This window comes from Gouania willdenowi, chromosome 13, assembly GCF_900634775.1.
Source record: "Gouania willdenowi chromosome 13, fGouWil2.1, whole genome shotgun sequence".
Classification (NCBI taxonomy): Eukaryota; Metazoa; Chordata; class Actinopteri; order Blenniiformes; family Gobiesocidae; genus Gouania; species Gouania willdenowi.
Window position 1 is genome coordinate 3,894,261 of NC_041056.1, and position 15,020 is coordinate 3,909,280.

Here is a 15,020-nt window from a genome sequence, read left to right on the forward strand (position 1 = left end):
TAATAATTACAGAATATAGGCTTCATAAATTTCTGTCTAAAAATTAAAATTAAGCTGCACATTTGGTAAAAGTCTATTTGGTGATATATCTCAATATTTCACTGCGCATTTATTGTATCATTCCAAATAATGTCCAAATTGTATTAGTTACATATTTAACTGAAAACTACTAGTTTAATTAAAAAACTGGATTTTATTTTGAAAGTTTAGAAGTAATGTAGATGAATGAGAGCTAGTTAAAAAAACTATATAAGAAAAGCCATTTCCATTTTTGGAAGTGAATTAAATTTTTTCTGTCCATTTTCCGTGATCACGTTAAATCAAAGCCTCTAATTAACCACAGAAATGTACGTTATTGATGACAGATATATCGCAATATTTCACGGCACGATTATCGTATCGGTCCAAAAAATATCCAAATTGAATTAGTAACATATTTAAGTGAAAACTACTAATTTAATTTACAAAAAATTTCATTTTATTTTGAAAGCTAAGAAGAAATATGGAAGAGTAAGAGGTGGAGTCAAACAGCGCAGCCTATCAGTGGTGCTGCCCTTCCCTGATCCAAAACAAAACAATAAAAATAATTAATTGAAAAAAAAAAAATATGGGTTAACTATTGTTATAAATTTTATATTTCTCAGCTGAGATTTTGCATAATATTTATTTTAGGGTGAAAAATTGCGTTTAAATGCGAGATATTGTCCCGAAATATTTCTTTAGGGTCATATAGCTATTTCCTTTTCAGGAGGTAAACTTATTGATAACAGCATATTGGCTTCATATATTTGTGTCTAAAAAATAAAAAAATAAGTTGCAAGTTTGGTAATTATTGATTTGGCGATATATCGCGATATTTCACTGCGCATTTATCGATCCAAAAAATGTCCAAATTGAATTAGTAACATACATAAGTGAAAAGTACTAGTTTCAATAAAAAAATAGGATTCTATTTTGAAAGTTTACAAGTAATGTAGAAGAGTGAGAGCCAGTAAATTTTTTTTTTAAAAAATAGCCATTTGCGTTTTAGGAAGTGAATTAAATTTTTTCTGTCCATTTTCCGCGATCACGACAAATCAGAACCTCTAATTAACCACAGAAATGTACGTTATTGATCACAGCATATAGGCTTCATATATTTCTGTCAAAAAAGTAAAAAATTAAAATTAAGTTGCTAGTTTGGTAAATATTGATTTGGCGATATATCGTGATATTTCACCACACATTTATTGTATCGATCCAAAAAATGTCTAAAATGAAAAAAAACTAAATGAAATCAATTTTATTTTGAAAGTTTAGAAGAAATGTGGAAGAGTGAGAGCTCGTAGATATCCCTGATCCAAAACAAACTAATAAAAATAATTTTGAATTTAAAAAAAATATTTTAAAAAATGGCCATTTTCACTTCAGGAAGTTTTCTTTTGTAATTTTTCCGTGATCACGACAAATCACAGCCCCTAATTAACAACAGAAATGTTGGTAAAGGTGTAAGAAAAAAAATCATTTTGCCGATATTTCGCAATATTTCACCGCGCAATTATCGTATCGATCCAAAAAATGTCCATATTTTAAAAACGACTAGTTTCTTTTAAAAATTGTATTTTATTTTGAAAGTTGAGAAGAAATGTAGAAGAGTGAGAGCTAGTAGAGATGTGCAGAGGGTGATGTAGCGAACAGTGTAGCCTTTCAGTAGTGCTGCCAGGGAGCTCGTTTTAAATCAGCACACTGTGTCCTTCCCTGATCCCACCCTCTGTCACACACCACCCCCAACGTCACACACACACACACACACCACCTGAGCCCCTGTAATACCGCCAGGTCATCAACAAGTCATGTCACATGACAAAAACAAGCAACAAGCACTCATGAAGAGTGATGGGGTGGGGGGGCACGATGGGGGCACGACCTTCTAGCTTTGCATTCCGAGCCTTTTTCCCTCCACCTACCGACCGCCATGTTTCCTGTTGTTTCCTGTGAGACAGGAAGTGAGCTGGGTTTCCTGTCACAGTCCTCTTTCATGTGGTCACTTCCTCGTGTTTTGCCAGCTCGGCTGTGATCTGTTGACTCAGAGGCTGGATGGGGGGAATGGGGGGGTTGGGGGTGGGTGCAGCCTCCTCATGGTCGGCCCAAAAACAACACACTGATGTTATTTAATGGTCTATGGCTACAGGAAGAAGCCATCGTGATTAAATTCCTCCATAAAAGGTGCGAACAATTGAATTCCTGCATTGTTGTAATGGATTTTTTGGGGGAAAAGGGATGAAAAAACCCCAATGGATGGCACTTTATCCGGTGGCTTTTATCCTACTAAAGAAGAGGTGGGCAAAATCTATCACAGCAGGGGCCACAAAAATGTGATTCAAGTCAGCTTGTGACCAATCTGTTTGTTGTAGTTTATTTAATAATATTTTCCTGCATTTTGTATATTTTTGTTGGAATTTTGTTTATTTTCTCTCATTTTTTGTGTTTTTGGAGTCATTTTGTGTATTTTTTTGTTGTTCAGTATATTTTTCATGTCCCCAAAAGATTTTCATTCATGTGTGTGTGTTTTTTTTTTCTTTGTTTTCTATAGCGAGGCAGTTTGTGTTCTCCACAAAATGTGTTTTTGAATGAATATGAAGAGATTGGGAGACAGTTATGGGACGCAAGCTCAGGCTTGATCACCCTGTAGCTGGCCACCTTTGATGATGGTGTCCAGTGTTATTTATTTGTCATTTTGTGTGTTTATACAGTAATTTTGTGCATATTTGTTGTCATTTTGTGTATTTGTTTCCCTTTTTTTTTATTACTCTTCCAGTTAAGTTGTTTTTTTTAGAGATTTTTGTTGTGTTTTTTTTGTGTATTTATCCATATTTTAGGGCATTTTTGGAGTCATGATGTGCCTTTACTTTAGGGGCCACACAAACATCAGACCAAGGGTTGCATGTGACCCCTGGGCCCCCAGTTTCCCATTTGTGTACTAAAAACAAATGATGGGCCTGTCCTGCAGAATTTTGGAATTTTTGATATTTTTCTCTCATTTTTAGTGTTTTGTCGTTGTTTTCTGTGTTTTTTGCAGTCATTTTGTGTATATTTTGTTGTCTTCAGTGTGTTTAGAGTAATTTTGTGCATATTTGTTTTCATTTTGTGTATTTTTGTAGGAATTTTGTATATTTTCCTCTCATTTTTTTGTGTTTCGCCGTCGTTTTCTGTGTTTTTGGAGTCACTTTGTGGATTCTTTGTTGTTTAGTATATTTTTTTGGCAATTTTGTTGTCGTTTTGTGTAATTTTTTCCCCTTTTTGTTTAGTACTCATTTATTGTTGTATTTATCCATAACCTTATGTGTTTTTGTAGTCATTATGTGCATTTTTTACTTTAGTTGCCACCAGGTGCCCATGTGTGTACTAAACACACACGATGAGCCCGTCCTGCAGCAGCGACGGCGTAGAGATCTGTGAAATGGTGGGTTTTGTAACCTTGCTGAGGAATGTTGATTGCGATGGGAATCCTGCCTTGACGGTTTCCTAAGAGATACCAACGAGTTTGGCCGTGATTACAATTGAACTTTGCACACAGTGATTAGATGGAATGTTTAGACTCGCCTGACAGAGATAAATCCGTGTCACATACGGTCTCAGGGACCCAAAGATTTTCATTCATGTGTGTATGTGTGTGTGTGTGTGTGCGTGTTACACACACACACACACACACACACGGACAAGGCTTTTCCATTGGCTACAGCAGACACCCTGAGCTCTACTTCCCACACGGCACATTGAGTCCTGCCAAGTTGTGGTATTTCCCATCAGAGCTGCTTTAAAGTTGCATTAAAAGCGTTGAAATCCCCTCAAAATCGTCGCACCCTGTGTTTTAATAAATACTTGAGTAGAAACCTGAGCTTCCCGAGTAAAGTGGAGTTGTTTGTAAGTTTGTGCTTCCTGTCATCGGGATGATGTAGGGCCGTGACAGGAGGACATCTAAACGCACATTGCACTCATTCTTCATTGCAGAACAGCTGAAATCAGCTGCACACTTAGCAGCAGTCATGGGAAAGAGAAGCTCATGACCAGACTTTACTCAGTCAGGGTTTGTCGTATAGTCTGTGCTAATCAGACAGTGTTGCACCTCATGTCATGCAACCTAATCCCTGAAATCACATAATAACGTACTACTCATACTTAGTCTGATGTCACAGTTAGTATGTAGTGCGTTCACATGAGATAGTATGAAGACTGAGTACGCGAGAAATACCTGGGTGTATACTATACATGGGGACATTTTTTAGGTATGCACGGCGGGCACACTAGTCATACTCACCCGTCCCATGATGCACTGCAAGTGGAATATAAAATCCTCCTGGGACAGGCTTGAAGCTAATAATCAAACATCCCCTTTTCAAAATAAAAGCATTTCTTCTTGTCTATCATTAGTTTTTTTACGCTTTTGTAAATAGGGCTCTTGTTTTGAAGTTAACAGGAAGTTTTGTCAGTAGCACAATGGAGGGTCTCTGAAAATCTCTGAAATATCGACATGAATATTGTCAGTTTCTTACATATTTTATATTTTATGTATATGTAGATGTACAAACTACAGCACAATAACGTTGAAATTACTCGTTTTCCTGCATAGAATCTGTGGCCCACTTAAGATCAAACTGTTCCGTATTTGGCCCCTGAACTAAAATGAGTTTGACACCCCTGCATTAGATAGTATGAAAAGATTGAGCATGTTATATTAAATATGCATAGCGGGCCCCATGATGCGTTGCAAGTGGAATGTAAAATGGTCTTGGGACCGGTTTCACATACTGAGTTTACCTCGTACTGAGATCGATTATGAGCGTACATGCGCACTTCCAGAAAATTAATTTTTGCTAAAAAAATAACAATTCAGTTTTGTTTATTTTTGTTTTCAAAGTGAACGGACACGTGTGTTATTAGTTAATTTGAATAGGTTCGAGTAAAGGTTGGTGTTAGAGTTGCATGCATGCGCATATATGCTCATAATCGATCTCAGTACGAGGTAAACTCAGTCCATGACACTGGCTTCAAGCTAAAAATCAAACATCCCCTTTTCAAAACAAAAGCATATCTTCTTGTCTTCCGTTAGTTTTTTAATGCTTTTGTAAATAGGGCTCTTATTTTGAAGTTAACCGGAATTTAAGTCAGTAGCACAGTTTTATGGATCAAATGAGCACATGTTGATATTCTACTTGGTCACTTTCTCACTTCAAATGTTTTCAGAACTTTCAAAGTAAAGGTGAAAAATCAACTGAGATATTTAGCCTCAGTGTGATTCAGGTGATAAACATACCACTAGTTTTTAAAATGTATTCTTGAATTACAGTTAGTTATCATTGACTTGTTCTCGCAAGTTTAAAAAATAAATAAATAAATTGTTTTTCATACCAATTTGTAATTATTAATATTGCGATATATCGCATCGTGACATGCTAATTGTGAGTCGTTTTGGATCATTTTGTCATTGCAATGCACACCCCTAGATCTGTGTTTTTCAACCTTGGGGCCGTGACCCCATGTGTGGTTGCCTGGAATTAAAATTAGCTATCGTTCTTTTTCAAAATAAAACACCACACGCAATCTCAAGCAATTGTATTTCATACTTTCAATTTCTCAAATATAGATGTAGTTAAAATAAAATTTAGTGTAAACATATCTTAGCTAGTGCATATTGTGACCGTGGCTCAGGTGGTAGTGGGTCGTCTTCTGATCGAGAGGTTGGGGGTTCGATCCCAGTACCTGACTATGTGTCGAAGTGTCCTTGGGCAAGACACTGAACCCTAAGTTGCTCCTAGTGGTCGACTAGCGCCCTGCATGGCAGTCCTGTCCCACTGGTGTGTGAATGTGAGAGTGATTGGGTGAATGAGCTGATATGTAAAGCGCTTTGAGACTGTTTCAGTGGTGATAAAGCACTATATAAATCAAGTCCATTTACCATTTAAATTATCTACTGTGTATTTGTAACAGTGAAACAAACATGATCAAAAACTAATTCTAGAGGAAAAAAAATGCTTCTGGGGTCACGAAAAAAGGGGTCACGACCTGAAAAAGGTTGGGAACCACTGGTATAGATTATTCGTGGATATTACGAGCATTGGTGATATCAAAGGCTCTTATTCTGAAAGGCAAACTTTGACGTCTCCTCACCGTGGAGCTCGGGCAAAGAGTTTTGAATAATATTAGGATAGTTTTGAGCTGCAAACAGAGAGAATGAAAGCAGCCTGATGTGGTGAGTCAGAACAGGAACAGGTTTCATGACGTCATGCGCTATGCTAACGTACACGTTTCCCAAATAGCGAACTTCACGCATGCACAAATAACATCTGGACCTGGTTCAGCACAACATGTTAAACTCAGGAGTTACACAACAAGTTTCATTTGTCTTAAATATTGATCATCCCTGTTCTACTGGAAGTTTAAAGCCGTGTCCCACGTTTGCTCAGTATTCTCGCTCCTCTGGTGTGTTTGCACCACTTTTGTAACGCTTCACAAAGCTCCCAGCACACAGAAAGACGTTTTTTCCACTGGTGGTGTCACCAAGCAACATTAGAGCACAGCATTGATGTGCCTGTGAGCTGGAAAGATTAGTCCGCTTCCTCCCTTTGATTTCATGCCGGTCTGGACAAGACGCACAGTCAGGTGGAATGTGACAGTTTAAGGCCGGTTACGTTGGTTCACAGCGTAGATTACAGTGGATTTGCACCAGATTGGTCCTGATTCTTGATTTTTGTGTTGAAAAAGTGGGTAGAATTCTGTTCTCTGTGTGTGTTGCAGGGTTGGGGTTCATATATAATTACTAAAGTTCAATTACAATGAATTACAATTACTGAGCTTGAAGTAAATAACCTAATGAAAGTTAACTTTCCTCTTGTGTTAGCTTTCTGTTAGCATCTCTCATGATAACGTGTCCTGAATCAGCTGTAAAATACACTAAAAACAAATATCTATCATCTAATTTATTTCCTATTTATTGGTTACATTGTTTGATTTCCTAATCAATGAAAATATTGATTTTAATATTTTTTGTGTGGGCGTCTGAGCCTTTTTTTGTCAGTATTACCCTTAATTTAACTTTCATTTGATTTTTTTAATGGTCAAATGTGGCAACGCTTGGTATGAAACATATTTTAATAATTGTTAACTACATATGTGTAGAACTGTAACATGGTTTATTTATTTTCATTTATTAGTGTACATTAATATCCATGCAGAAAATGTACCAGAATTAGCCAGAAATGACAATAAAACATACAATGAAAAGTTGAACTACATTTATAACATATCACACTGCCATTTACATATTATTAAAATTAAAAAAATAAAATAAATAGAATTAAAAAAACAACAGTATTTGATTAGAAACAATCATCCGATATTAAAACATACAAGTTCATAAAATAAAATGTTAAATTATAATTGACTTTTTTTTTTCATGGCAATTACAATTACAAAGTCAATTTTCTGAACTCAGTTACAATTGAATCACATTTACAACAGAAACAGATTTATTACAAACAAAATTATAATTACGTAATAATTGTAATTAATAATCAATTATGAGATTACAATTCTAATTGACCCCAACCCTGGTGTTTTCTATGAATAACAAAAGGAATCAGGTTGCTGAGGGAAGCTTAGTTTGTGTTAAAGAGCCACCTGTATGATGGATTTGCACTTGTACGACGGGTGTTTTGCAGAAAGGTTAATCTCCTCTTTTTCTGTTTTCCTCCTTCGACAGAACTCCATCAGGCACAACCTCTCCCTGCACAGCCGCTTTGTTCGCGTCCAGAATGAAGGGACGGGGAAAAGCTCGTGGTGGATGCTCAACCCCGAGGGAGGAAAGAGCGGAAAGTCACCGCGACGCCGCGCGGCTTCAATGGACAACAACAGCAAGTTTACGAAGAGTCGAGGGAGAGCAGCAAAGAAAAAGGTACGTCGCAACTTTAGCTAGAATTTTAAAAAAGTTTTTAAATGGTCAAAGTTTGGCAGATGCTCAGCATATGCTTTAACTTTTAGCTGTAGAACCTTTATTTTTCAAATGGAGCTTCTGCTGTGGTGCTTTTTTTTTTTTTTTTTTTAACAAATGAGCCTCTTTTTTGCACTTTAAAATGTAAGTACACCCTAAAACCACATTTTTATCTCATCAGGTATGAAGTAAAGTAGTCCCACTCTTCACGTTTTAGTCAAATTATTTAGATTTAGCGTTTTTAGCGGTGATGTCACTGACTGCCCTCTATGGGTTGAACGCCAGCTTTTGCAATTTATTTTTTCTATTGGCTGAGATTTGATCAGTGACGTCACTAACCGTCACTGTTAGCCCCGCCCTTTCTATGAAAGATGGGAGGAGGAACTAGGTTTCCTCCTCTCACAGCCCTCAGTGAGCATTGATTGACAGCTCTATGTGGAACTGTGCAGCGCTGTGGGGGCGGGGCTGGTGTGACGAAGAGCCACGCCTATAATCAAGGTGTTTTTTTGATTTTCCCCTAGTGGCAGGTCCGCAAAAACCCGGGGTTGTACTTACACTTTAATATGACGCGATATGACGAAGTCAGAGTTCACCTGCTGAAAAGGAAACCGCTATGACACCGATGAAACTCAAGAAATATTTTTGGACAATATCGTGCATTTACAATTGTACAATATCTCAGGTGATTTTCAACGCATATAATTCAGCCCAAATACAGCTGAGAAACATTAAATTAATAACAACAGTTATTAACAGTCAACAATTTCAGGAAGTTTAAAAGCCATTAATGACATTTGATGGAGAAAAAAGCAGATTAAACGTAAACAGAACAGAAAATGTTGAACTGACGCAGAAAGTTATAAACTGAAGATGGAATTCAGGAAATTTTGGTAAAAAAATAAACGTTTTACTTACAAAATTCACATGTCTGATTCCATCTTTGTGTTTGACAGTAGCTGCGTTTCCATTACCCTTGGAAATGCACAAAATCTAGATGCAATAAAAACCACATTTTGAAAAAACACTCAATCGCTAAAATGTTTGTATGCTTTAATGAGGAGGTATTTCAGATGTTTTGACATTGAAATGTGTCACAAAAGCTCAATGAAAACACTTTTTCCACAAATACACATCACGGGACGTGACGTACCTGGTCACATGACCACTTCTCTCTGAGTAAACATGACGCGGTATGTGTAAACAGAAAAGGAGACCGGGACATTTCTTAGCGTTATGCTTAAAATTATTACTGCCACATTAGACGTGAAACAACACAGAGTGTTATTAGGAGGTTTGGAGCTTCCTTTTTTCTGCGGCGAAGTCTCACGGGATGAGATTTTACTGGAGTTGCGAGGCTCCTCCCCAAAACAACATTCAATGGAAACACGTTGAACGCACAGTTATACTTTGTCTAGAAATATCACTTTTATTTAGCAAAAATGTGTAATGGAAACGGGAAACCCAGCTAATGATGAGCATGTTTGGAATTGTTTCTGGATGAAAGCTGTTTAGAATTGTACAGAACGTAATAATTGTCAGTCTGCAATACTGGTCTTGATATTGATCGTTCTGGGATTAGATTTAAATTGAATCTAATGAAGCTTCACGATGTTTCCCACAATCTTTCCAGCTAATATGTTAAGTTTTGAAGAAATGAAACCATAACATGTTATTCTAAAATAAGACAAAATGAACTTAGTGGAGTTAAAATCTTTCCAGCTGATAAAGTAATATGCAGCAAAAATATGAAACCTAGGCAGAACAGATGGAGTGCTTTAAATATTGGAATGACCAAATATCCAAACATTTAACTGTACAACCATTTCCTGAAGCATAGATTCAAGCTGCGGTCCACTGACTGTGTCCTTGTGTCCCTCCAGTTGTCCCTCCAGGGGGGTCCTGATGGCGGGGCCGACAGCCCAGGCTCCTACTCTAAATGGCCCGGGAGCCCAAACTCTCACAGCAACGACGACTACGATGCCTGGAACAGCTTCAGGCCTCGCACCAGCTCCAACGCCAGCAACCTGAGCGGCCGCCTCTCGCCGTTCATGCCCGAGGACGACCTCGGGGAGGCGGACGTGCACATGGGCTACCCAGGAGCCCCCGGGGCCAAGATGACCGCCACCCTGCCCAGCCTCACCGAGATGACGGGTTCTCTGGGACACAGCTCTGAGAACGTGATGGAGAACCTCCTGGACAACCTCAACCTGCTCTCGCCCAACAACTCCCAGGTCGGGGGAGGGGCGACGACCCCATGCTCCTCCCAGTCCTCCCCGTCACCCATGATGCAGCAGAGCCCTGGATACCCTTCGTACAGCTCCCCGAGTTTGGCCCCCCAGCCTCAGCAGGACTACCATAAGTGCGTGTACGGTCAGGCGGGGATGAACGCGCTGTCGTCCATGCCCCTGCAGACGCTGCCTGAGACCAAGCCCAGCTTTGGTCCCAGTATGAACCAGTACACCTGCACCGCTGGGCTGCTCAAGGAGCTGCTGACGTCCGACTCAGACCAGCACGGGGAGCTCATGCCCTCCGTGGACTCTGTGGTGTCTCAGTCTGGTGGGGGTTGTATGCTCCCCCCGTACAGCAGCACCCAGCACCCAGCCAAGCTCATGGGCCTCTCACACTCTCACCCCCACAACGTGCACAGCCAAGCCCCGGCCCCCGCCCCGGCTATGAATGGCCGCCTCCTCATGTCCCTGAGCTACAACGGGGGCGGAATGCGTTCGCCCGCCGCCAAAAGCCAGATGCAGATGCCTTACGGTCTGTCCGGCCACCTGGGAGGCGGAGTCATGCCCGGCGGCTTCTGTCCCCTCAACACCAACGGGTACGGACGGCCGGGCCTGTGTCCGCCCACTCAGCAAGAAAGACTGCCCAGCGACCTGGACGACATGTCCATCGAGAAGTTTGAGTTCGACATGGAGACGGTTCTCCACGACACGCTGATGGACGGAGACTCGCTGGACTTCAACTTTGAGCCGGTGGTGACCCAGCAGGGGTTCCCCCGCGGAGTAAAGACCACCACACACAGCTGGGTGTCTGGATAAGTCAGAACGAAAGAAAGATCTTCTCTTGTCTACATTCCTGTTTATAGAACGTTACAGCAGATCTACCGTCTGTGGACTCTCTGGAAGTGAACCAGGATTATTTTTACAGTCTGTACAAACCAAGTGCCAAAAGTTTTTGCCTTACAGAAAACACGCATGTGACACTGCCGACTACTCTCTATACCAGGGGTTCTCAACTGGTGTCACCCTGGGACCCACATTTTGCCACGGTCATTAAATCGCGATCCTTTTTTTTTTAATTCAACCGACCAATTTTAGTTTTTCAAATAATAGCTGTTGAAAAAAAACATATAATCTTTTTAAAAAGATAAATTCACATATTTTCCTGTCAAAACAAAAGATTCTATGGGCTAAAACTCATATCTCTATATTTTTTCTCAAAATGACAATATATACGATATATATCTTGATCATTTTAATTCAAATAAAGTCTGACCAAAAAGACAATTCTGCATTAAATGTAATGATGCAAAATGCCACACAGGCTCATTTATTAACAAACAGCTGCACAATGTGTGTCACTTTTGTCCTTTTCTCCTCTAAGGGACAGCACGTGTGAGTGAGTTCTGTAGTGTGGCTTGTTTAGGGGAAAGTCTGGATTAGAACACGCTCAGAAATCATCTAACTGTGTTTTTCATGCAGTTCTGAGAAGTAGCAAAAGCAGAGACTCCTAAAACGAGTATTCTGATACAAAATAAGCTATAAAAAATGTAAATCAATATAAGCGATATTGTCCTTTTCTACATCTCCAAAATAGAAAACTCGATATATCTCCCAGCCCTACGTGAGAGACATTAAGTATTTTTATTTTTTTATTTTTGACCAGTTGTCCACGACCCACCCAGTACAGGTCCGTGACCCCCTTTTGGGTCCCGACCCACCAGTTGAGAATGGCTGCTCTGTACCGATGTACAGCCACGGACTGTGACGCATCGACCTAACGCGTCCAACTTGTGAACGTAGATATACGTCGAACTCTTAAACACGCAGTGAGCGTTTCTTCAGAGGATCTTTTTTGGCTGATGTTACGTAACACACTCACATGCACACACATGCACACACACACACACACGCACACACACAGACGCGCACACACACACACACACCTGAATGTACATAGTGTAATCGTGTTGTCACGCGGTGCGTTTTATTTTATTTTATTTTTTCAAGGTTGTAAATACTGTTTACATAATGGAAGGCAGCAGGAATGAGCTCATGATAAAAAAACTGGATTAGATTGATGATGTTTTTAAATATTAACACGCGCCCTCTGATTTCATGTAAATATACGTTAAATAATGTGTAAAGATAAATAAATAAATCTTGTAGTGGATGTTTACTAGATTTTAGTATATATATGAGACCTAAGTTATTTGTTGGTGAGATAGTTTTTAATGCCGGTGCATCATCTGCACTCTGACGTCACTCTGAACCTTAAACCAGGGGTTCTCAACCTTGGGGTCAGGACCTCATTTTGGGTCGCCAGATGCCCTCAAGAAACGTTTTTCTGCAACTACACCAAACTTTCCATATTTTAACTTATTTTCATCCATTTTGACTGCATTATTCACATTTCTGCCACTTCTCTATCAAATTTCAATTCCTTTTCTGCAAATTTTTTCCACTTTCAAGACATTTTTGGCACTTATAAACCCTTTCCACCATTTTTCCCACCTAATGTTTCATACGTTGAGCCAATTTTGTCACTTTTAACCACATTCACGATTTGTCATGCCTGTTATTTGCCAGTTTAAACCAATTTTACCACTTTTTCTGTCCGTTTTTGGCCACTCTTTTACAACTTTTAAACAATTTCTCTGTGTTTTTTTTTTTTTAAATATCCCATTTCACCACCTTTTCCACCAGTTTTGGTCACTTTTAAGGATTTACATCTTTAAAATTACTATTAACTATGGTGCAAATAATACTAAACTTCCTGGATAATAAAGGATATTATTCAGATGAATAAATAAATGTAGTTATCACAGATTCATAGAACAATGGACCATCATTTTGCTGACTTTATGGATGGTCCCCAAAAACCTCTCCCCTTTATTCCCCCTCAGTGTTCCTTGGGGGTCTCTGGTTTCTGGCACCTTTATTTTTTGGGGTCGCGGGCTTAAAAAGGTTGCGAACCACTGCCTTAATCCACAGGAGCCTGTTTATTGTGCCTAGCAAAGTAGAGTTATTACTATAGCAGGTTTAGTATTATAAATACCAACGGTCCAAAATGACTCAAGTCCAGCTGTCTTGATAAGCATTTCTTGCGTTAATTTAGTCTTTTTTTTATTTTTATTTTTATTTTTACATGAAATTTACGACTATTGTATGAATGGGCTCTGTAGAGAGACACCTGGACGTTTTTTGGTGCTGTGAATGTTAAAAGATCCAATGATGCATAAAGTTATTCAAAGGACGATTTACGTCATTAGAAATGCATCTATAGTTGCTTTCTCTCTGCCCCTCCTACCTCTCCAAATCATGATATCTTTTTTAACACGTGATATAATGGTAGTGTGTGACTTTTGTTCAGTTTTATTTGTTGTTGTTTTTTTTTTTTAAATGAAATTAACATTTAGGTTCTCGTGTAAAGCGCCACTAAGTGTTAGTGTGATCGTTGCTTGTATATTTGCCTTTTTTTTTTTTTTTTTTAAACTTGTCTTTGTGCCTCCTTGTCGTTTTACCAAACCCACTTTCCTACGCCTGTTAGTGATGCACATTATGGAGAGTCAGAAATAGTAAACGAGACCGTGGTGACCTTTTTTGGAAAAATATGCCCCCCCCCCTCCCCCCACCCCCACACCAGCACAACTCCCAGGAAATATTTTGGGAGGCTAAAAAAACTAAGAAGTAAAAAGACTAAAATCACCAGCTAAAATTAATTTCTACTGTCCAATTGGTTCAGAAACGACAGATTTGTGCCGTGAAAGGCTTTACTTATGCGAGTGTTTATTGGCTGGGTAATGTATTCAAGTGGAAATAAAAGGCTGGCTCACTTGTGGTTTTTTGGTTAAAATTAAATCATGCTTATTTTTAAACCCGTGGGTGGTAAAATTAAGGGTCTGTTAGTCATATTTCTTATTATGCTGCCCTGGAGAAATTCAAAAGACGTGTGTTTGCCTTAGAATTACACTTTGTACCTAATTTAGCGACAAAAAACTAAAATAATCTGACTTTATTTTGACATCTGGACATTTTTTAAAGTTTACAAAAAAATAGAATACCCAGAAAAGTGAAGGAAGTTGTGTCTGTTTAGAAGATAAAAACCAGTATGATGACAAAACTCGATCAAAGTGAGCTCATTTCAGTCTTTAGCCAACAAATGGGATTAGGATTAGGATTAGCAGTCAAAGTAATCGCAACTGTAACATTAAAAATACTTTGACAGAAATGTCACCTAATGTAAAGCAGTTACTGTATATAATCCTTCAGTTATTATAATAACCACACGTTAGCCAGAAACTAAGAAACAAAGCCAGTGACACGAAAGAAACTAAATAAAACGTTCGTGATCTTCAAATAAATAAAAAAAATAAGAAATAAAATAAATGAACGAAATCTACTTTTTTCCCCTTTGTCATATATCCAGTCAGATTTAAAACAGCCCAATTCATATGTGTGATATATATGAAGCATATTGCATTCACTTAAAAAAAAAAAAAACTACTGTTTTTCTGTCATTTTTTTCTGTTTTTTGGACAAACTTTTTTCCAGTTTTTCAGAGTGATTCTTTCAGTTTTTTTTGCTAATTTATTATTTTTTTTTTTCTGAATTATTGTGAAAGTACATTTTTATTAAATTAAACAAGCCGGCTATGTTTGCTCTCAAAAAAAAAAAAAAAATGTATCTGTGGAAAAAAAAAAAAAATCGTCCAAAAAAACAGGTGAAAAATTAGCACGAAAAACTGAAAAAAAAATGTCAAAAAAACAAGAAGAAAAATAAAATTATTCCAAAAAACATGAAAAAAATAGCCAGAAAAACTAAATTTT

At 38.4% G+C, this 15,020-nt stretch overlaps 1 protein-coding gene across 1 annotated transcript in view; it reads left to right on the top strand.

Moving 5' to 3' along the window:
- Window positions 1-11,506, top strand: part of foxo1a (forkhead box O1 a) — a 36,613-nt gene extending 25,107 nt beyond the window's left edge. Inside the window, exons 2-3 of the mRNA XM_028465612.1 lie at window positions 7,739-7,930; window positions 9,847-11,506. Coding sequence (XP_028321413.1) covers window positions 7,739-7,930; window positions 9,847-11,010 — 1,356 coding nt within the window. The 3' untranslated portion in view covers window positions 11,011-11,506. The remainder of the gene's footprint in view (window positions 1-7,738; window positions 7,931-9,846) is intronic.
- Window positions 11,507-15,020: the final 3,514 nt, after the last annotated feature.